The sequence below is a fragment of the Kogia breviceps genome, chromosome 1 (assembly GCF_026419965.1).
Source record: "Kogia breviceps isolate mKogBre1 chromosome 1, mKogBre1 haplotype 1, whole genome shotgun sequence".
Classification (NCBI taxonomy): domain Eukaryota; kingdom Metazoa; phylum Chordata; class Mammalia; order Artiodactyla; family Physeteridae; genus Kogia; species Kogia breviceps.
In genome coordinates, this window is record NC_081310.1 from 164,139,844 (window position 1) to 164,163,726 (window position 23,883).

The 23,883-nt window shown below is 41.4% G+C and overlaps 2 protein-coding genes across 2 annotated transcripts in view; one reads left to right on the forward strand and one right to left on the reverse strand.

Moving 5' to 3' along the window:
- Positions 1-325: 325 nt before the first annotated feature.
- On the reverse strand, positions 326-915 carry LOC131744104 (large ribosomal subunit protein uL11-like). Its single transcript, XM_059043436.2, has one exon. It carries the CDS (start codon positions 831-833, stop codon positions 336-338), a length of 498 nt encoding a protein of 165 aa, XP_058899419.1. The 5' UTR covers positions 834-915; the 3' UTR covers positions 326-335.
- An 8,490-nt stretch (positions 916-9,405) lies between these two features.
- PIK3R3 (phosphoinositide-3-kinase regulatory subunit 3) overlaps positions 9,406-23,883 on the forward strand; it is an 87,316-nt gene continuing 72,838 nt past the window's right edge. Inside the window, exon 1 of the mRNA XM_059042985.2 lies at positions 9,406-10,291. Coding sequence (XP_058898968.1) covers positions 10,186-10,291 — 106 coding nt within the window. The 5' untranslated portion in view covers positions 9,406-10,185. The remainder of the gene's footprint in view (positions 10,292-23,883) is intronic.

Below are 23,883 nucleotides of genomic sequence, written 5' to 3' on the forward strand. Positions count from 1 at the left end.
GCTCTGTAGGGGATGCAAGCAGGGGGTGCGTTATGCCTGATGGTCTCTGTGAAGTAAAAGGCCAGGTTATACTTACTGATCTGAGGGTGGGGTGTAGTCATTTGAGATAAGTGGTGAAGGTTTGGAATGTCGGAGAGAGCACATTGAGGATTAAGTAAAAGGAAGCCCAATTATGACCAGAGACCAGCCCAGAGCGAACTTGGTAAACTTGGTTTTTCTTTACCTAAGCCCCAGCTGCCCGAGTGTAAGAGCAGAAGCAGGACTCTTGTTTTGGTCTGGGATTTGGCTTCAGCAGGGTGACTTTTTTTTGTTGTTGTTGTTTTTCTTTGCAGTTCTTAACTAGCTGGACATGCCACCGCACCACTGTTGATGTCATCTATGATGTTATGAGGGTGGCGGCCATCAACATTGCAGCCCACAGAATGGGCGGTCCCCAGGATCTCTTTAATGGTTCCAGAGAGTTCTCTAGCTAAATATCGATGCCGCGTCTGTCGGGCAATGTCGACAATCTCATCAAAAGTGATGTTTCCACTGTGCTTAATGTTTTTCTGCTTCTTTCTATCTCTTGGCAGTTCCTTGAGGGCTTTGATGATCAGGGCAGAGGCAGAAGGTACCACCTCAATCTGGGCCTGTTGGTTCTGAATGGTCAGTTTCACTGTGATCCTCAGACCCTTCCAATCACCAGTTGCCTTGGCGATGTCATCACCAACTTTTTTGGGAGACAGACCCAGGGGGCCGATCTTGGGGGCCAGGGCAGACGTGGCACCGACTGCCCCACTGGTGCACCTCAGGTACACGACTTTGATCTCGTTGGGGTCGAACTTAGGCGGCATGGTGGAGGCGGCTGGTGTCGGATGAACCTGGATTCGGGACGACTGAAGAAAGTTGCACCTGAGCCTCCTCCGAGCCGAAAGCCGAAAGGGTGGGTGACTGTTTTGGAAGGACACAGGGGAGACAAAGTGGAAGGTATTGTGAGAAAATTGTTAAAAAGATACACCTTGAGGGCTTCCCTGGTGGCGCAGAGATTGGGGGTCCGCCTGCCTGCCCCCAGGCAGGGGACACGGGTTCGTGCCCCAGTCCGGGAGGATCCCACATGTCGCGGAGTGGCTGGGCCCGTGAGCCATGGCCGCTGAGCCTGTGCGTCCGGAGCCTGTGCTCTGCAACAGGAGAGGCCACAGCAGTGAGAGGCCCGCGTACCGTAAAAAAAAAAAAAAAATACACCTTGGGTTAGGTCTGAGGTTCCGAATACTGGGGCTAGTCTATAACAACGTTTCATCAGTTTGAACACTATATTTAAAGTGACTTAAGGTCATTTCTTGGGAAGGATGATCCTTTAGTTTGAAGTTATATTCTTTCTATATCTTTTTTCTTTCTTTCTATCTATGTCTTGATATTAAAATGTCTTTAATTATTAAATTATCAGGCAATGTATTAGTTTTGTAGGGCTAGAGTAATGAACTACCACAAACTGGGTGAATTAAAATAACAAAAAACAACAAAAATTATTCTCTCATAATTTTGGAGGTTAGACGTCTGAAATCAAGTTGTTGGCAGGACTGATTCTTTCTAAAGACTCGGAGGGAGAATCTGTTCTATGCCTCTCTCCTAGCTTTTTGTGGTTGTAGGCAATTCTTGGTGTTCCTTGGCTTGGACATTCATTACTCCAATTTCTGCATCTGCTTCACATTGCCTTCCCCTCTGTCTGTGTCTCAAATCCCCTCTGCCTTTTTCCATTTGGACACCTGCCTTTGGATCTAGGACTCACCCTAAATCCAGGATGATCTCATTTTAAGATCTTTATAACTGCAAAGACGCTTTTGCCAAATAAGATCACATTCAGAGCTTCTGAAGGGTTAGGACTTAGACAGATCTTTTGGGGGGACCACTATTTACTACAGTGGTATGAGATGGTAATCATTTTCCTCCAATGCCTGTGCTTGGCAAAAAAAAAAAAAAAAAGGTCAGGGAGGGTTGGAGAGAGTTATCTGTTTGAGTTGAGATTTCAGAGAAGGAGCAATTCATGGGCATAATATTGTCTGGTTCTTGTTTGCAGGGTCCTGGGAGAACTCAGGAGAAACACCAACCACAAGGCCCTATATCAGGGTAGGATACAGAGCTATATTCCTCCATTGCCCTGAAAAAGAAGGCAAGGGACACATTTGAGCTGTGGTTAGGGAACACAGCCAGAAGTCAGTGCTGCAAGAACAGAATCAGTGAGGAGTGTGACATTAAGATAACAGTAGAGGAGATGAGAAAGAGGCTAAGGAACAGTAGAGCTATTGGAGAAGAAAATGGAGAGGGTAAATAGAGGTTGTCTTGCCCTGATCTTTTGGCCTCAAGAGAGTTAGCCAGTTTAAAAGCACAAGGGCTGTGGGGGAGGGATAAATTGAGAGTTTGGGATTAACAGATACACACTACTGTATATAAAATAGGTAAACAACAAGGACCTACTGTATAACACAGGGGACTATACTCAATATCCTGTAATAACCTATGGTAGAAAAGAATCTGTAAAAGAATGTATAACTGAATCACTTTGCAGTACACCTGAAACATTGTACATCAACTATACTTCAATTTAAAAGAAAAAAAGCACAATGGTCAGTGAAACTATTATTGCTTGTTCACATGAGTCTCCCTTACTAGATGATGGGCTCAATAAGGACAGAAATAGCATCTTACTGAGTACTCAGTATAAACTGTAGATCGTGAAAGGGGTTCAGTTGAACTGAAAGAGTTTGTCATTTGGATTTTTCTTCCCTTCCACCTTTAACATTTAATAAATCTACTTTAGGTGCAATTATCATATTACATTTTTGATATATGTGATGACCAGTTATATTTTTTTTGTTCACTATATGAAAATATATTGCTTTAGAACTCCCAGTTCCTTATGCTAGGAGTACCTAAGGTGTTTTACCTCTACTATCAGGACCTTAGGTGCCTTTACTTAGCCCTAACATTGCATAATTTAGAATTTCACATATTGGTACTGAGAGGGGAGCAACACGATCCTGGATGAAGTTTGGGGGATAATAGTGATCTTTGCAGAGCATTTCCTTTGCAAGAAGCGTAAGATGAGCAGAATACAAGGTAGTCTCTACCCTTGAATTAAAAAAAAAGTCACTGTGGGTGTATCATTTTTTTCAATCAAATTCTCAGATCTGAAGACACAGATGACCAAGTCTTTTACATTCCATGCCTGCACTTTTCTTATTCAGATGGTGACCTTTAAGCCCTAGAGGTTGCATCATTTTCCCAGATTTCAAGGATGCCCATGCAGAGGTGTCTGGGGAGGCTGCAAGAGGCTAGCCCTCCCTCCCTCCCTCCTTTCCTTCCTTCCCTCCTTCCCTGCACCCTGCGGGATCTTAGTTCCCCCACCAGGGATCGAACCCGGTGCCCCCTGTAGTGGAAGCGCGGAGTCTTAACCACTGTACCACCAGGGAAGTCCCGACTTTTCTTTTAATGCATAGATTTTATAGAATATTTCTAAAGGATGTTTGTGATTTTATTATTCATAGAAGCAATGAAAAATGCTATTAGTTTTGTTTTTTAAACCAAAATTGTCCAATATGGGAACTGGACTGATTTTGCCCTCTACAATGAAACATATAAGACAGTTTTTAGATTTGAGACCCTGGAATTACAGGGAGATTATTGTACATTCCAGAAAGGGGGCATGAACTACAAATTGTTCCAAACTATTGAAATAATGACCACAGGAAGTGAGCATACTTTAAAGCCCTATATGGTGTTACATTTCAGAAATGAGCTGGCCTGGAAAATGAAACCAGCTTCTCTTTTCACTGCTGAGTTTTTCTGAATTTTCTACAAGCTGCTTGGAATTTTGCTAACAATTCACAGCTGATAAAATAAAAGGGTAGTGGAACTGAGTGTCTGTGGTGAAGACCCTAGAGGCACCCAGCAGGAGAGAAATGTCACTGTCTGCCCCTCGCACTTCTGTAACCAAAAACTGTACAGTTAAAAAATTTTCTTTTTGTCATTTTAAATAAATGGGAATCAGCTGAGGAACTACAGAAAGGATTATCAGGGTAACCTGAACTTAGACTGCCCCAGAACTTTCTTGGAGAGTTTCATTTCTTCTTGTGACTTTTGTTTATTCACTCAAAGAATATTCATCGGCTACACTGTGCACCAGGCCTGATGCTGGGCACTGATGGTCTGAGGACATGCTTTCCACCCATGAAGAGCTCCAAGAACAGGAGAGGACAGTTAGACCTAGAAACAGACACTTTGAACACAGTGTGCTAAGGGCTGTACAGAGGCCAGTGCCGGGGGCTGTGAGCACAATCTTTGAAATAGGGTGCACATAAGTGGGAGTTTGCAAGTTTCTAATGGAGGGTATTGTGTGGAGGAGAAATTTTCTGAGAAATGCAGTACTTCAGTATAGCTAGCTCTTAGGAGTGACAGGAAGAAATGTGTGAGAAGAGACTGGAGAGGGAGGCAAGGGTTAGACCATCAAAGCCTTGAATGCCAGGCTAAGAGACTGAAACCTTATCCTGAGGGCAAATGGGATTACCATGCAGTTTCTGCAAGGGAGTGACATGCCCAGATATTTTATTTAGAGCCATCACTCTAACTTTATAGAGTATGAACTGGAAGAAGCAAGGCAGGGAGATTATGAGGAGGCTGTTGCAGCCTGATTAAAGATAATGAAAGACTCCGGTGATCTGATCTTTGGGTCAGCTTTCAGTGAAACTTTTTCAGGCTTGGAGCTAATCATATGGATTGGACAAACTGAGAAGTAAAGAGATCACATGTTTAAAGCAGGTGCATATAAGTTTGGGGCAGGCCAAATATCACCTCCTCAAGGAAGCCTTTACTCAGCTGCATTGTGGGCAGAGATCATTATTGTTTTGGGAGTTCATATAGCACTTTGTCAGTTACTCTATTATAGCATACTTCTATAAATACAGGCATATAATTGGACTCCTCTATGGACTCTGGACTCAATGTCAGGCACTTTGTCATATTCATTTTTGTATCTCCAGTGTTTGGAAGCATCAATAAACATTCGCTAAGTGAATGAAGGGGTGGGAAGCTGTATGGTGTAGTGGGAAAGGCATCAGGACCTGGGGCTCTAATGCTGGCTGTGCTACTGAGTGGCTGAGTGACTTTGAACAAGTCTCCTCACTGCTCTGGGTCCCAATTTCCTCATCTGTAAAAGGAGAATAAAAATACAAACTTCCTCAGGGTTATGGGGATTAAATGAGGTAGCAGAGCTCACCAGCTGCCCTGTTTGTGCCCTGCCCTCGTGAAACAGCCTGGACTATTGTTCCTGTCATTTGGATCTCATTTGCTCTCTCACTCTCCAAGTGAGAGCTGAGTTGAAAGCTGTTGCCTTGATGGAGGGGAAGTTTGCATAACATACCATCCAGGTGGCCCTTGTTTTGCTAAAAGGGCAGACACCAAAAAGAGGGGAACATGTTAGGGTAAAGAGAGAGAGACCTGCTTTTTTGGTGATCTCCAAAGCTGAAGGAGGACCCAAAGTGGGGAGAAGATCTATATCATGTGCTGAAGGGTCTGAGGAAGCCCTCAAACAGAGCCCTATAAGCCCAGGAATTTAGCAGCATCTGGAGAAATGCCACTCCTATGAAAACTGCTCATTCATCTAATGTCATAATTTCTCAGTGCCTTGGGCTGATAGGATTAACCCTACCATGGTTTTCCAAGTTTCAAGAAAGATGTAGAGGAGAAATAAAAAATTAAAAATGCCAAATAAAATGGGTATCATTCTGAAAAAATGGAAAACCAAGATGTTAGACACTGGTATCTCAAGAGATGACTATCCATCCCCAGGGGAGATGTCTTTCTAGAATATCTACTAGCATTGCTTTTTTTTTTTTTTTTTTTTTGCGGTACGCGGGCCTCTCACTGTTGTGGCCTCTCCCGTTGCGGAGCACAGGCTCCGGACGCTCAGGCTCAGCGGCCACGGCTCACGGGCCCAGCCGCTCCGCGGCACGTGGGATCTTCCCGGACCGGGGCGCGAACCCGCGTCCCCTGCATCGGCAGGCGGACTCTCAACCACCGCGCCACCAGGGAAGCCCATAGCATTGCTTTTTTTTACATTGTAAAGGCAAACTTTTCCATAAAAACTTGATATACCCCCAACTTATAAGGCATGTGGCTGGGGAGGTCCTAAAATCTGCAACTGATAATTTGTAGAGTTTTCTTGGAATCCCACTTATTAAATTAGTTTATTTAGCTGCACGGACTTGGCCTTATCACAAGTGGCGAAGGGAAGATAATGAGAAAGGAAAAAAAGAGGGGGATTGAGTCCAGTGATCCTCCCCAAAGCCTAAAGCTAGTTCTGTGTTAAAGCCAGTGACCTTAAAAAAATAATAAAAGTATGTTTCCATTTTGCAAGGCTTTAAAAAAAATATCGTGTGCTCAGATGGCACCTTTAATCATGAAGAACTTTTGGCTGAGTTCCAGGCTGATTCTGCTGGCACAGAGAGGTCTGAGATCATACCCTATATTCAGTGCACAGAAGAAATATTTCACCCATCTCTGAAATAAAGAGGGGGAAACGGAGCATATTTGAACTGTTTCATAGCAAGACAAGATCAGGGTGAAAAGTGAAGGACATTGTTTGGATTTACAGAAAGGTACTATTAATTCTAAGTACTTAAGTGGCATTATTTTTTCATTCTCAGTGTGTTTCACTGAGAATGAAACTAAGTAGCTTGCATAAATCTGAAGGTAATCTCCAATTTCACAGATATATAAATGAAGGCAGATTTTGTGATTTACCTAAGACTACTTTAAATTTTAAAAAGCCAGGAGGCAAAGGGGAAAAAACAACTCCCAAAGTAGCAGGTTGTGACCCAAGAGTTTGAGCTCTTACAGCTGAATTTACTCCACACCCAGGCCAAATATAATTCTCCAGTATGGAAGTGATCCAGGGCACCAGAGCTGACATTGTCTACCTTTGCCAAAGAGCCTGAGGTGGTTTGGTGACAAGTAGTCAGAACCTTACTTCTATTTCTCAACTGAAAGAAAGTAAAGCCAACATCATATGACAGGCACTTCCCGCCATGGCAGGGCACTGGTTCAAGCCCATCTGAAGGAAGTGTGCTTCCCCTTGATTCATCGTTGCCTCTTGCATCACTGTTATTCTTTGGAGGCCTCCCTTATTTGTTGGACAGTTGGGTCATATGATTTTAGGTGGCAAGGTTGAATCACACAGCTTTACTCAATGTGTCAGTTTTGAGCACACATTATATACTGTGCTGTTTCTTCACTACATCTCCCAAAGCCTTAGCTGTGGGGAAGGCCTGGGTGATTGCTCTGTGCGTTGGAAATTGAATCCCCACCACTAAATCATGAGAAGTGGTCCAGGCAAAAGCTGCTATGGAAATCTGAAAGCTATTATCTTTTCCACACTTCCTCTCTTCACCTTCATTTTGTTTGGGAATGCACAGGGACACCCGTGAACAAAAATAAACCAACTTGCCCTTGACTGATTGTTCTGCTTTTTGAGTTATCAAATGTGATTACTTCTGGCTCCCAGATACAGTGAAGTAAAGAGCCTGCTGGGAAACCAGCCACAAATTAGGGTTGATCTTCCAGTATCTTCTACCTGGAGGAATGGTTCAGGACATTCAAATTAATGTGAACTGTCCCAGGTTGATTTGGCTCCAGAATCACATTTGGATTTCAGAAATGTAAGCAAGCATATAAGAATCCTGATATGTTTTCTCAGCTCAGCCCTGTCCATTCATTCTTCCTGGCTCTTTTTAACCCATGACTTTATACCCAGTCCATACACATTTTGACTGCTCCCAGGAACTGTCTGAACTCAGAGCACCTTTAAGGAAGGCAGAACCACTTCAGGAGGTTGAGAATGAAACGTGGCAACTTTTCCACAGGCATGTCAATACAGCAGAGCCACTCATGGTAGGAGGTTTTGCTAGGGCTTTAATCAGGTTGTCAACCCAAACACAATGGGCTTCGTTACTCCTGTGTAAAGAGGAAAGAGCAGTTTTTGGCCTCCCCAGACTGTATTGCAGGGTATGCAGAATGGCAATTCCAGGCACAAGCTTCACAAGAAACAAATCTACTTCTGGCTATTCAGTGTCCCCCCAGCAAGTTAGTTAGCAGTTTCTGAAATGCGTGGAAATATTCAGCATTTTAAGAATGGGTGTAGGGATTGGGTGTATGTGGAAAGGCGTCTGTTGGGGAAACAGAATAGAGCCCTTTTGGCGAGGGATTCCAACACCTGTGATTTATCTCAAAAATCACACACGCGCTGTAATTGCAAGGCATTTTTTTTCCGGCTTGAGCACTAGAGCTGAGGGGCCTGCTGTGGCGCTCCACCATTTATTTCAGGTGTGGGCAGTTCCCTCTGGGTTCAAAATCCTGGGGTGGAAAGCGCAGGGTAACCGCGAATTGCCTGCTTAAGAAGTGCCTCACTGCTCAAGGGGAGAAGTCGCGGCTGGGCTCAGGTAGCGGCCGCGGACGGCTGCACGGGGCCCATGGGCACATCCTCTCACTTAGCAGCACAGTGCTGCAAGTGGGTTTGTGGACCTTTGCTTTAATTTGACAACTTATCACGGGGGGTGGGGCAGGCTGTCTCAGCTCAGAGAAGACGTCCGTGGGGAGGGACTCTAACCGGGGACCTCCTAAGGACCAGAAGAGCGCGCGTTCCGCCAAGTGACAGCACGCGCCCTCTCAGTCCGCTCCCCTCCCCCGCGGCCAGTCTCCGGGCAGAGGTGTCTCGCGCCAGCCCGTCCTCCCCTTCTACTCGTCCGGGAGGACCGAGCCTCAGCGGGAGCCCCGCCTGTCTCCGGGCAGCTTGAGCCCCTGCGCGCTCGCTGAGCCTGTCAGTAACCGCCGTTTGCGCTTTCTTTCTTTCTTCTTTTTTTTTTCCTCCTCTTTTCTTTCCCCGTTCTGCCTTTGTCCCGCTTAGTAACTGGGCTGCGACCAATCGCCGCCTCACCGGCCGGCGCCGGCTAGCTCCTGATTGGCTCGCTTGGGGCGCGCAGCCGTCTCCCGCTCCTCAGCTGGAGCAAGGCAGACAAAAGACGCAGGCTCCGGGCTCCGGCAACCAGGTTCAGCCAATCACCAGTCACTTCATCCTCTCATTTCCAACCCCCCCCACCTCCCCTCTTGCCTCTCCCTCCCAGCACTGCTCGCGTGCTCCCGGCACTGACTCCTGGCGAGCGGCCAGCGCCCGGGACCTACCATTCTGATTGAGGCTGGGGGGAGAGAGGTTGGAGGGTTAAGGAGCCCAGGCCTAGGGAGCGGTGGGGAGAGTTGATAGCCGAGGCGGAGGACAGCTTCCTGAACAGTGCCTCAGGCACCTGACAGAAGCCCCAACACTTCGGGGCGGAATAGAGTGGAAGGGGCAGTGGCGATGCTGGCCATGCCCCCTGCTCGGCGCGGTTGGGTGGCGCCTCAGCGGGAGAGCGTGGGGGCGGGGGAGGGTGTCCCCCCTCCGCGCCGTTAAAATGAAACTCTAGTGGCTTGAGTCAGGGCAGAGCGTGAGGGGAACCGGCGCTGGCGAGCTTGCTTGCAGTCGGGCGGGAGCGCACGGCCAAGCAGAGATAACTGGACTCTCGGACGGGCCCCCATCCCCAGGCTGCAGCAGCTTCGGTTCCGAGCCCGACCGGAACGGAGGCCGAGTCCTTGCCCCTGAGGGGATTTCTCCCCGCAGACCAGTGGGACCCCGAAACTTGAACGCAATACCCAACCTCCTTTTTATGCCTTCCTTTGTCACTTACCCACCTTTCTCCCAGCGCGTTCTTTGCCCCCCCCTCTCTATTCTCCCTCTCTCGAAGGACACAAAAGTGGCTTCCGCGGAAAGATTTGAAGGCGGTGGGAGCTTTTCTCTTTGGAGAACGACTGTGTAGGAGGGATTTGGGGGAAGCCGCTTTTTAACACTTCTGCCCTCCGCCCCCCAAGCCTTTCTGTACCCCTTCGAGGAGAAAAGCCCGTAAATTGAACGTTCGGGGGGCATTTTGCTGGCTGCCAGAGCAGGAGAGGGGAGGAGGACCCCGTCCTTGTCCTGGTAGTTGGCTGGACTTGTACCGGCCGTTGGAAACCCCGAAGTACATTTCCGAGTGGGACTTTTACAGATATATATTTTTAGATTTTTAAATAGCAGATAAAAAATATATATGCTTTCTATATATTTCCTGACGACCTGCCCCTGACAGCGCGATGTACAATACGGTGTGGAGTATGGACCGCGATGACGCAGACTGGAGGGAGGTGATGATGCCCTATTCGACAGAACTGATATTTTATATTGAAATGGATCCTCCAGGTACTTGGGAGAAAAAAAAGAGAATCTTGTGATGGGTCTGATTTGTGTTTAACAAAACCTTGGTGATGTTTTCAGGGCAGAAGTATTCTTGGGTGAACTAGGTTCGGGATGAGGGGCAGATTTGCAGTTAGAGCTGCAAATAAAAGCAGTAAAGCTGCTTCTGGTTTACGCGTTTAAAGTTTGCAGTTAGGACCCCGATCCTATTGTCCTGTGAGAGTGGGGGTGGGGGCTGGGGTGGGGGATGGGAGGAGAGACCCGTTTCTTTTACTTCTTTGCCTTTGCTTATCGTTCGGTTTTTTGTCGTACCCTTCACCACCGCCCCCCCCCCCTTTTTCTTTTTCAATTAAAGATTCTTCTACCTGCAAAGGATGCTTTATATCCCAGTCTTGAAGTCAGTCTTTCCCTTTGGGGAAATTCTTTAAAGCTTGTCATTTCGTACGTTTGTCTTGTTTGGTTCGCTGTGTTTTACGTTCGTTAACTTCTGAAACTGGGTTACCTATGTGATGATGATTCGTTTTAAGACCCCCTTTTTCTCTAACGGAAACCGAATGCCGGTTAGTGATTTTCAGGGATTGGGCGTTTTTATTCAGTCAAGGCCTTAGTCTGAGGTTTTTCTTTTCAGAATATAGTCACTCAGATCTACGTGACCTATTTTATTACTCTTTAATTTATGATGATTTAACTTCATTTATGGGATAGGATTTAACGTAACTTCAATTCTTAGCGTAAAAAAAGGAGAAACCTTTTTTGTGTGAATATATGTGATGTGTACATATATGAGATAGGTTTGAGTATACATAATGTAAAGTATACATACACTGTATTTTTACTTTAGAGCTTTGTCTGAGATCCTTACAGACATTTTGTGTATCTGGTAGGAAAGGAAAAGGAAGGAAAAATGGAAAAGTTGGGTAATTTTTTTTCTTTAAAGTCTACCTCATTTTATGATTATTAGCTGTCAGATTTTCAAACCCTGTTTGCAGTTATAGACTGCTTTAATGATTTTTGAATAAGTAGAGGGCCTTTGTGACTATTTTTGTTGAGGATTAATTCATTATGTCTTTAAAAAATGTGTTATAGCTAAGCGTACAGAATAAATTGTGTGTCATTGGGGAATCTCAGTTATCATAAGACTATGTCTTTTTGGAAGCCTTTGAAAGGATTTGAGCCCATGAAAGTGTAATGAAGTATAACTGTCTTATAGGATGTATGTAGAAATTATTTCCTGTGTCCTTGTGAAGAGTGAATTATCCTCTTTGTTTTTTTTTTCAATTAGTCATAGAGAGATAGAGTGTGAAATGATGTTACATTAAAAACTAGTATTAATATTGAATCAACCTTTTTCACTGTTAATGATCACTTAGAATTTTTTCTTTTCCCTTCATTTTGGAGCCTTCTTTATTTGCCTTTATAATTGTGACTGCAATCCAGATGCAGCTTTTTTTGTATGTTGCAAAGTTTGTGAGATTTACCACCCATCTATTGTGTGTATTTCCCCCTTTGTTTCCCCCTAATGGTAAAGCATCATTTCTATTAGATGCATTTATCATTCACATAAATGGAAATTTAGTACATCATTGGTTCCTCTCCTGTAAAAAGTAAGGTTAATAATTCTAGATTTCTGTTACTATAAGAATTATATATTCGAACTGCCTTAGAATCATACTGTATCACATAGTATCTTGCCTTGCAGACATACAAAGGGAATTTGTTGGGCGGAGAGGTGAGTGGGGAGGAGGGGAGAAAATGAAGAAGGCACTAATATTTGAAAAATATGGGCCTGATAGAAGTGTAGACCGAGTTGAGTTGAGTTGTCCAGAAATGATTTTAAGAAAAGTGAACTATTATAATTATGTAGTAGTGTGAGTCTTACAAGATTGTATAGAAAATTCTGATCCAAACTTTGTGTATTCCATGGAAATAAACTTTTGAGTTAAAAATGTTCATCTTTAAAAGAAATTTTGCATACTGTGATTCTAGTCAGAATATTGAAAGTATGGTTATGCTGCTCTTTATTCCCCATTTTATAGTCTTAATGTAGAATACAGTTAGTTATTCCTAACAGCTTTTTAAAAAAGAAGCACACTTGAGTATGCTGAAGTATTGCCTATGAAGTGAATGGTTTTTAATGTAAATAATGTGAACAACCTTGTTTTGTGTGGTAAATTAAGTTTCGAATCATTTAAAACTAAGTTAGTTTTTAGTGAAGAGGTTGCAGCATGTCTTGTATCTGCCTTTTTCCTAGTTCCTGTCCCAGATCAAGCTCTTATTATTTCCTGCCTGGACTGGTGTGATAGTGCACTGACTGTTCTCCCTGTTTCTACTGTGTCCAATCCACAGTATTATTAAAGTATCATCTGATGATTTACCTTCCAATGGTAAATCTTCCAAAGACTTTAAATACCGTCCAACGGCTTCCCTTTGCCTACTGAAAAGAAGCCCTGTCTTGCTTATCCTGTCATGTAAGTCCCTTTATTTTTGCTTCCAGCGTAATATTCCAGTCTTTTCTCCTCCTGGAGTCCATCACAAGTTCTGTGGAAGCTATTTTATACTTGCTGTTTCTTACTGTGTGTGTTTTCCTCTTCCTGGGATGCCTTTCACTTTGGGTTGGAATCTTATATATGTTAAGGGCCCTGGTGAGATGCCTTCAATGTCAGAATGTATGTTCCATGATCCCTTCCATTAGGAGACATCCTTCCCTCCCTCTTCTAGCACTTCTCAGATAGAACTTCTTCCAGTCTGTCTAGAGTAGCTTCTGCATTTATTTATGTATACTTCCCCCTTTGGAATTATCCTCCCACCAGCTTATGAACTTCTTAGCTTGCTCAAGGTCTTGCAAGTAGTAGACAATTTAATAAATATGTGAATTAATGAATACCTAAGGAGCATCATTTCTTTCTAGCCTTTAAGTGCTTTTCTACTTAAGGTCTTTGGTCACCTCATTTCTTGGCTATTGCAATAGCCTAGGGTTAAGTAACTTTCAAATTAGACAGTTGCTGACTTAGGTTCCTTAACTATAATATTAATATTACAGTTTTCAAAATATGGCTTTCATTTTAATTTTAGACTGAAGCATAAATGTGAAGTTTTTATCTGTTATTGCTTACAGCAGCCTCAAAAACTAGTATTGAAAGGTGTTTCCCTCCAGCCTGTATTTTCAAAAACTACCATTACCATGCATCCTGAAGGTTCCTAATGACTGCATGGATTGCTACATCTATTACAATTTATTGACAACGTAAGGATTGGATCCAGATGGGACTTTGATGTCTTAATGTTTATGTATTTCCCAGAAATACTGGGAAATATCGAACTGTTTAGATGAAACAAAACTTTTTATTTTGGAGATGTTAAGATTATGGTACAGAGAATTGTTTTTAAGCATCTCAGTTAGTCCTGTTGTGATTTGGGAATCAGGATTATTCCATAACAGAACAGTTGCTGGATAGGCCTCTCAAAGAACCCTGTTTTTGGTATAGGAGCTATTGGAGGATTACCAGTACATAACTGATCATAAACTCATGCCCAGAGCTTATAGATAGTGGTCTATTAGCTTGCACTTTAGTTTTGACATTGTTATTGTGTTTATTTTGAGGAGATGTAATAAATGATTTATTTTTTAAACTAATGGATACAATTCTTTTTAAGATTATCTGTAGACTTTTTGGTTCTTATGAAGACAGATTTCTGAAATAATCTGTATGGCAGCAGCATCTCCTCAGTGGTCACTAGAAAATTAAAAATTTAATTGTTTGGCAAAACATAAATACAGGAAGGTCTAGAAAAGTGGTTCTCATTTTTAAAATCTCAGTACCCCTTTTATACTCTTAAAATTATTGAGGATCCCAAAGAGTTTCTGTTTAAGTGGGTTATATCTACTGAAATTTACTATATTAGAATAAAACTGAGAAGTTAAAAAATATTTAATTCATTTAGAAATAATAAAGCATTACATGTTAACATAACTTTAAAATGAGAAAATAGCTATATTTCCCAAAAAACAAACAAAAAAAGTGGGAAGAGTGGCATCATTTTATTTTTTTGCAAATAACTTTAATGTCTGGCTTTTTAATCTTTAATGTCTGGCTTAAATGGAAGACATAAATTCCTAAGTCTGCTCCTCTATTCAGTCTGTTGAGATACCACAGGTCATAGCCTCTGGAAAACTCCACTACACAGTTGTGAAAGAATGAGAGTACAGAAGGCAAGAAATGTCTTAGTGACATTCTGAAAGTATTTTTGATCTGTTGGACCCTCTGAAAAGGTCTTGGGGACTCTCATTGGTCTCTGGACTACATTTTGAGAAGTACTGGTTTAGTAGTTACTTGACTACATAGTTTGATGGCCAACCCAGTAAAGTATCTTCTGACTTTTTTTGAAGCCAAATGAAAAGGTTGTTTCAGGAAACTTTCTTGCTTTGGCATACTTGGTATTTTCATCCTGGTAAAATTTAGATTAAGTAACATTCTGGTGGAGAACTAGCATACTGGCCCTGTGGTTGAAGGAAATATCTGCTGAGAAAAAACACTGAAGAAATAGGTCACCTGCCACCATGTGGTCCTTACTATTTGCAGATTGGGCATTCTGCTTCTGTGGTGTAATTTTTCTTTATAACTCTGAACATTTGATGGATTCATCTTATGGAAAATGCTTCTCCTATGTGTAGTAAGGTATTTCTTTTATGAGGTAGGTGTCACTTTTTAATGATGCTGTAGTATGGGACAAATGTTAATATCATCAAATGATGTAAAGAGCCATGCCAACTTTTTCTGCATGTTCTTATTGAAAAAGATTAGTCATTGCTTTCATTTAATATATTATAGTTTATAGTATATCCAACTATGCTTCATTAGAAATAGGGTAAGTCTTCATTTTATAATGCTTTTAAAATTTATTCTAATTTTTTATATTTATCTTAGAATGTAGAAAAGATTGGTCATGTTTATGGTCACCACATTTAACAAAGTAGATAGAAAAATAATTACAAATATGTCTGTGTGATATGATATAATTTTTATTGATATTAAAGGGGGATGCAGCCTGAATGTAGTAGAAAGAACACAGGCTTTGGAAACAGATGGTATGGGTCCCAAACTTAGCTTTGCTTCTTATTCTGCCCAAGGTTACGTGACTAGTGCTTAACCTCTGTGAGCATGCATTTTCTCTTTTGTAAAATTGAACTAATACGTACCTTTCACAGTTGTTCTGGGAATTAGAAGTACTATATCATAATCTAGCACAGTGTTTGGCACATGTTATATACTCAGTTCATTGTAGCTTATATTTTTAAAGCATATTTTTGTTTAAATATTTTTCTTTTTTTTTTTTTGATGTGGACCACTTTCAAAGTCTCTATTGAATTTTTTACAATGTTTTTATGTTTTGGTTTTCTGGCTGCGAGGCATGCGGGATCCTAGCTCCCTCACCCGCTGCACCAGAAGGCGAAGTCTCAACCACTGGACCGCCAGGAAAGTCCCTCTTAAAGCATATTGATAGTATTTAATTATCTTAACTCTACTACTTTGGACACTCTTGCAGTCAAAACCTCTTGAGCTATCTTGCTCCATTCTTGTCTCATCCTTGACATTTAAACTAGGGCCGTTATGTTTTTGGAAGAATTCTCTAGGGTCTTTTCTAGTTATAACATCTCATGAGTCCAGTCATCCTTTCTTTTTAGTTTCTATTGCCCTTGTTCCTCATCACCTCACATTTGAAATGGTTTGTAATATGGTAATTGTTGCCAACATTTGTTGAGTAGTTATTACAGAACAAGCACTATGTTAAATGCTTTCATATGTAGTATTTCTTTTAGCCATACAACAACCTTATAAAATAAGCACTACTAGTATCCCACTTTACAGACAGGAAACTGAGGCATAAATGTGTTTAGTAAATTATTCAGTGCCTCACAGCCAGCAAGTACCAGAGCAGGTCTGTCTGCCTGACTCCAATGCCCAAGTTCTTAATCAGTGCCTCCTAAGTGATTGCTTTGTTTCTAATTTTTTCCCCTCCCCCATAAATTCATCCCGAATTCTTCAGCCAGGTTAATTCTACTGAAATGTTATTTTCATTGTCTTACTGCTCTATTTAGAAATAATCAGCATCTCTCCATTTCTTTTAAGCAGAGGCTGTATTCTTAAACTTGGCTCACATAGTCTTTAGTAATATGGTACCAATTTACATTTCCAACTTAATTACTAATCCTCTATTCTCATTTCTCACCTTGCCCAATTCCTTGCTTATCCCCTCAATATACCTTGCTTATTTCCATCTCCAGCCTTTTGGTTATGCCGCTGCTCGTGTTAGATTATGCCCATTCCACCCCATCTTCAAATCAGGATCCTTTGCAAGTCCTTCTTCCTTTTTTTTCTTGCTCTGAAAATTCTAGCACTGAACCCCTTAATTATCTAGGGCTAAGGTCTGTTATTTTGACACAAAATCATGTTATATGATGGCATTAATTATTTTGTGAATATAATTTATCTCCCCAACAAGGTAAGCTTCTTGAGGTCAAGCTGTCATATTTCTTTTGTATCTTGTTTTTTTTCTCTGAATACCCAGTGTCCAAATATTTTGTTAAATCTTAGACCTGTGGACCCAACCAGCTTCATTTGTGACTTGTTTCAAAATGTTGATATTATTTATTATCAACATGTGACCTTTAAACTTATAAAGATAATTTATTCTAACAAAAGAAATAATGAAAAAATGCAATACTTAATGTTATCAGCAAAATTTTATGGTTTCGTGTAAAAGTCACATTTGAAATTTGGAAGAATTAAAGTGAGTAGTAAGTTTTTGAAAGTTTGTTAGGCTAGTTTTAACACAGTATTGGGTTAAATGTAGATTTAATTTACTTAATGTGTTACTATCCCAATTAAATTTAGATTGTAAAGGGCTTGACTTGGGATAACAAAGTAAGGTCAAGCATAGAGCCTTATAAGATCAGTTTCCAAATTTTTCCCCCATATATGGTATATTTTTTGTTCCTTGTGTATTATTTGTAAGTTCATATAACGTAAGAGGGTTATCTAATTTTTTTAATAAAAGAGGCAGTAGGCTAGGTCCAGCCTGCCAGATCATACCATTTTGCATGTCCCACATCAATATAAAAACTGCCCTGTGCCCTGTGAATATGAGCCAACACAAAGCCAAAGTCAACACCATGATGTCATATCATCAGTCATTATCCAGCCTTGGATTTCCTGTCTGATGTTCTGTTTGTGGACCAGATTAGTTGTCTACCAGTGTGTAAGGGTATAGGGCAACAAATCCAGAGCATGTAGCTATGTAATCTTAAATACTTATTGTTATAGTTATAGTTTCTTTTTTTCTTTTTTTTTTTTTTTTGGTGGCAGTGAAAGCGCTGAGTACTAATCACTGGACCACCAGGGAATTCCCTAGTTTCTTTTTTTTTAAACTTAAGAAAAAATAAATTCAATCATGAGTCAAAATTTAAAATTTATATATAAATTGTTTTGGAGAAGGCCTTATTGAAATGATTGTGCTAGAAGAATACTGCTTTAGAGTTTGTTCTTTCACATGTATCCTTTTAAACTTTCTAACTCTACAGCTGAGTCACTCAGTATGGTATAATTCATGTTGAACTTCTAATATGCATTTGTAGAATTAGCCACAAACCTTTTTTTAAAGATAATTTAAGGTAAATTTTATTTTTCTTATTAAAAGCACTACAAAAGTACTACATAGTCATTGTAGAAAAGATAGAAAATACAGATAAGTAAAAAGAAGAAAGTAAGAGCTCCCGATCCTACCACACAGAATAACCACTGCGATCACCTTCAGATATATTCTTTCACGTGTCTATTTCTCATTTCAAATTTAAATGAGACAGTACTGTAAATATCTGCTTTCTAAGATATTTATACAAACTTTTACATTTGAGAATAGTTTTAGATTTACAGAAAAGTTGCAAAGTAGTACAGAGCATTCCCATATACCTTTCACCCAGTTAAACACCTGCTTTTTTTTTTTTGCTGTACGCGGGCCTCTCACTGTTGTGGCCTCTCCCGTTGCGGAGCACAGGCTCTGGACGCGCAGGCTCAGCGGCCATGGCTCACGGGCCCTGCCGTTCCATGGCCATGTGGGATCTTCCCAGATCGGGGCACGAACCCGTGTCCCCTGCATCGGCAGGCGGACTCTCAACCACTGCGCCACCAGGGAAGCCCTGCTTTTTAAAAAAAATTTATTTATTTTTATTTTTGACTGTGTTGGGTCTTCATTGCTGCGCGCAGGCTTTCTCTAGTTGCGGCGAGCCGGGGCTTCTCTTCGTTGCGGTACAAGGGCTTCTCATTGCGGTGACCTCTCCTGTTGCAGAGCATGGGGTCTAGGCGCGTGGGCTTCAGTAGCCGTGGTGCATGGGCTCAGTAGTTGTGGCTCATGGACTCTAGAGTGCAGGCTCAGTAGTGTGGCGCATGGGCTTAGTTGCTCTGCGGCATGTGGGATCTTCCCGGACGAGAGATTGAACCCGTGTCCCCTGCATTGGCAGGTGGGTGCTTAACCACTGTGCCACCAGGGAAGCCCAACACCAGCTTTTTTTTTACTTAGTTTGTCATGAACACTTTCCCATGACAATAACTATTCATGTCAACGTCATTTTAAATAATAGGATTGTATTCAATTGTAGGAATATAGCATATTTATTGAACTAATTCTATTTAACCACAAACTTTTTTTTCTGAGGTTAGTCCTGGGATATGTTTCATAAAAAAGTATGTAGTTAGTATGTTTTCAGCTGTAAGCAGCAGAACCTAATTCAACATGGCTTAAGAAATAAGAAATTTTATCTTCTCATATAACAGGCTTCAGCATTGGTTGATTACAGAAATTCAACAATGTCATTAAAAACCCATATTCTTTCCATTGCTCAATTCTGCTGCTCTCCATGGGATAGGCTTACAGGCATCACATCCATACACACAACTTCTAAAAGAAGGAAGATGTCTCTTTCTGTGCCTCTGTTTACAGAGAGAGGAAACTTTCTCCAAAAGCCTCTAACAGGCTTCTTTCAGACCATTTTGGCCAGAATTGGGTAGTATGTCCATTCCTGAACCCATCAGGAATGGTTCAATAGTGATTACTATCAAACTAACCGAGTTCGTGCCTGAATCTGGAGTGGTGTTGACTTCTCCTGAGGCATAATACTGGGGAAGGATTCTATTAGGAAGGAAGAAGGAGGGGATGAATTCTAGGTAGGCAAACAACAGTGGCCAATCTGGAAAGTAATTTGGAGAATGATAGCTCTTTCAAAGTTCTCGTCTCCGTGTTTGGAAATGAAAAGAATTAGCGAGTTAATTTTCTTTTTCAAAACTAAAATCTAATTAGTATAGTGATGTATTATGAAACACATTTTCATTTTATAAATTGGAATTCACAGGGTCACATAGTACTGAGAGTTAAATATAAGACAGGCCTTTTCCTATCTTACCAGTTGCTTTCTAGAAGATGAGGAAGGTAACTTCTCTGGTTGACAGTTTCCTTATTTGAGTCATGTAGGTGTTGGAATAGAGTATATTAGTATATTAAGTAAATGAGTGTGAAGGGAGAATTTTGTAAAACTGTAAACTCCAAATTTCAAAGTTTAGTAAATTAAGTAAGTTTGGTGTTTGAAGCCTTGGACTTGTAGAATGATTTATGATTTGAATGACTGACGTTAAAAATTAGGACACTTAGGGCTTCCCTGGTGGCGCAGTGGTTGAGAATCCGCCTGCCGATGCAGGGGACACGGGTTCGTGCCCCGGTCCGGGAAGATCCCACATGCCGCGGAGCGGCTGGGCCCGTGAGCCATGGCCGCTGAGCCTGCGCGACCGGAGCCTGTGCTCCGCAAAGGGAGAGACCACAACAGTGAGAGGCCCGCCTACCACACACACACACACACACACACAAAAAAAAAAAAATTAGGACACTTAAAGTAACCCATAGATCATATCTTTCAATTAAAATGTATTAACTAGTTAGAAATTTAGAGGCAATATAGTGGGGCTGTTAAGAGAGAGGGTTCTGGAATCAGATTGCCTGAGTTCAGATTGTGCCTCTGCCACTTCTTAGCATATGTCATTGAGCAGTTTACTTATGTTTTCTGTGTTTTGGTTTCCTCACCTAAAAAATGGGGATGATGATGGTCCCTACTTCAGTAGGATTGTTGTGAGAATTTAGTGAGTTAACAACTGTAAAGCATCTAACATGCCCAGACCATATTAAGCATCCAAAAATGTTTTTGTTCATGTGTATTGATTAATTCATGTTTTTCAACAAATATTTGATTGCCAGATAGTGTTCTAGGTATAGCAGTGAACAGAACAGCAAAGCTCCCTGTATTCATGGAGTATACATTTTTAAGGGAGGGTAGAGAGCAAATAATAAACAAATACATAAGTGAAATACATAGCGATGGTGATAAATGATATGGAGAAAAAGCAGAGAACAAAAATAGAGTGCTGGGTGGGGGACCTACTATTTTAAATAATAGGACAGGGAGGGCCTGACCTAAAGGAAATGAGGGGGCTAGCCAGGTAGGTATATGGGAGCTGAGAGGGCGGGGGAGTGTGCCTGGTAGAGGGGATACCATATGACTTACTCTGAGGGCAGGAGCGTGTGTGTCATGTATTCAGGGTTCATCTATGAGTCTAGTGTGGTTGGAGTGGAATGAGGGGGAAAGTAGTAAGATTTAAAGACAAGTAATGGTATGGATGGTGGGGAAGACCATGTAGGACACTGTAAGACCTTTAGCTTTTAAAACTTGACTGAGGAATATAGCCAATATTTTATAACTATAAATGGAATATAACCTTTAAAAATTGTGAATCACTATTCTGTACACCTGTAACTTGTACATCAACTTATACTTCAATTAAAAAAAAAACTTAACTGTGATGAGAAGCCATCCAAGGGTATTGAACAGTGATGTATTATGTATGATTCCTGGCTTAAAAGGATGATTCTGGCTGCTGGTGGAAGTGGAGAAGCTGGTTAGGAAGCTACTGCAGTAAACAAGCTGAGGGATGGTGGTGGCTTGGACAAGGGTGGATGCTGAGGAGGTGGTGAAAGTAGTTGGATTCTGAATATTATGACCAGTTATGTAGCTTGTCATTTCTAAACTGACTTATTTTCTAATTTCTTAGCTTTAAGTATGCTTTAGTAAATGAAAAGATTTAGCTTTTAAAATTATGTCAAAACTATATATTTTGGATGGATTTTTCTCTTTTTTGAAGTGTTATGATTTCTAATCTCTGCCATCTGAGTGCAAAGCAGCATAATATGTGGCCTTAGTTATTTGATGAAGGCTTACTCATAAGTTGCTTTGATAAACATTACTGTACAAATCTAGACTGTACTATAATTTACTTTCAAAAGTAACTTTGAAAAGAAAATTATCTTAAAGTTCTAAGTTTCTGTGGTGGGCTTTGAAGGGGAGAAGAAATTAAAGAGAAGGAAGCCATGCCATATATGTGTCAGTTTACTTTATGTGCTAAAGTTGGTAGTGTTTTAGAATAATTAAACTATATTTATGTGTTTTTGCTTATTAGTGGAATGTGTAAGTGCTTGAGTATAGACATTGCTTTGAAATAGGGAAGTGTTGCTCACTGTTTAGGAGCTCTGAACGCGGGCTGCTTGGATTTCCAGTTCTAGCCCTGTCTACTTCTGATTTGTGACCCTGGACAGTTTCCTAATCTGTATAGCAGGGAGAAGAATATTAACCCCATTGTAGGGTTGTTGTGAGAATTACATGAATTAGTACATGTTAGACACTTAGAGTAGGTATCTGTTGTTGTTATTATTTTTATTATTAAGCTGGGATGCTTTGTGACATATCTCCTCTCTTCCATTCAGAGGAAGCACCAGCCTAACATTTAAATTGAATTGAAAAATAATTTAAATCTTTATTCCAGCTTCTCAAAAATGCCAAAGCGGGGCTTCCCTGGTGGCGCAGTGGTTGGGAGTCCGCCAGCCGATGCAGGGGACGTGGGTTCGTGCCCCGGTCCGGGAGGATCCCACATGCCGCAGAGCAGCTGGGCCTGTGAGCCACGGCTGCTGAGCCTGTGCGTCTGGAGCCTGTGCTCCGCAACGGGAGAGGCCACAACAGTGAGAGGCCTGCATACAGCAAAAAAAAAAAAAAAAAAAAAAAAAATGCCAAAGGGGATTACATTCATACCATATTGCATTACTACTTAAAATCTGATTTCTCCTTTTTTTAAAGAGTGTCTTTTTAAAAACAATTAATTAATTAATTAATTTTGTCTGTACTGGGTCTTCATCATGGCACATGGCCTTCTCTAGTTGTGGCTCATGGGCTTCTCTAGTTGTGGTGCGCGGGCTCTAGAGCGTGCGGGCTCAGTAGTTGTAGTGCGTGGGCTTCTCTAGTTGCAGCGTGCAGGCTTCTCTAGGTGCAGTGCACGAGCTCTCTAGTTGCAGCATCTCTTGTTGCAGCATGTGGGCTCTAGAGTGCGTGGGCCCAGTAGTTGTGGTGTGCGGGCTCTCTAGTTGTGGTGCGCGGGTTCAGTAGTTGTGGCATGTGGGCTTAGTTGTGGTATGTGGGATCCTAGTTCCCTGACCATTCCCTGACCAGGGATCGAACCCAGGCCCCCTGCATTGGGAGCTCGGAGTCTCAACAGCTGGACCACCAGGGAAGTCCCTGATTTCTCCATTTTTGATCAGTATCTTTGCACGGTTAATCCCAGACTTCCTTCTCTCTTTTAAAACTTGCCAGACTCTCTATAGCAACTTGAACAGTCTCATTGTTTTTGTTTCTTTCCTCCCTTTCTCAAACTTAGTTTCTCGTCCATGAGTACCTGTTTCCCTTTCAGCTCTCTCCTTTGCCTATTTCATTACTCTGATCTGTATAATAAGGGCCAGGAACCAAGGGAGTAAAGCAAAGAAGCTATGAATACTCATATAGCAACATATTTCATTTTGTCACACTTCTGTGCCATAGAGGGTATAACATGTTTGACTTTTAGAAAGAAGCTTGCTTAAGACAATTAGGTAGTTCAGACCTGTTGTAAGATGTTAGCTCAGGACTTGGGAGTTTAGTCTTCTTTCTAGTAGTCGTGAACTATGTAAGAGAAGTTATCTCTTCTGTCTGACTGAGATTGATGTGGGCCTCTCTTTTGATTCCTAGGGATCAACAATGGGCATTTAAAGTAGAGTTGCCAGATAAAATACCTTCAGAATGTCCCATGCAATATTTGGGACATATTTATACTAGAAAGTTATTCATTGTTTATCTGAAATTCAAATTTAACTTGGTGTCTTGTACTTTTATTTGCTAAATTTGCCAAGCTTAATTTAGAGAGAGGCTAGACAGTTGAATAGACACTATTTCCTAGTACATTCTCCCCATGGAGATAGATGTGTAAGGATAGACATGTAACTTGTAATGGATATCAGGATTTTTTAGTTTCAGTAGCAAAAAGTCCAACTCAAGTTGGTGTAAGCAAAGAGAATTTATGGGTTTGTGTAGTTGAAAAGTTGAAAGGGAATGAGGGAATAAACAGGGTTGTACTGTATAGCACAGGGAACTATATCCAATCTCCTGGGATAAACCATAATGGAAAAGAATATAAAAAAAGAAT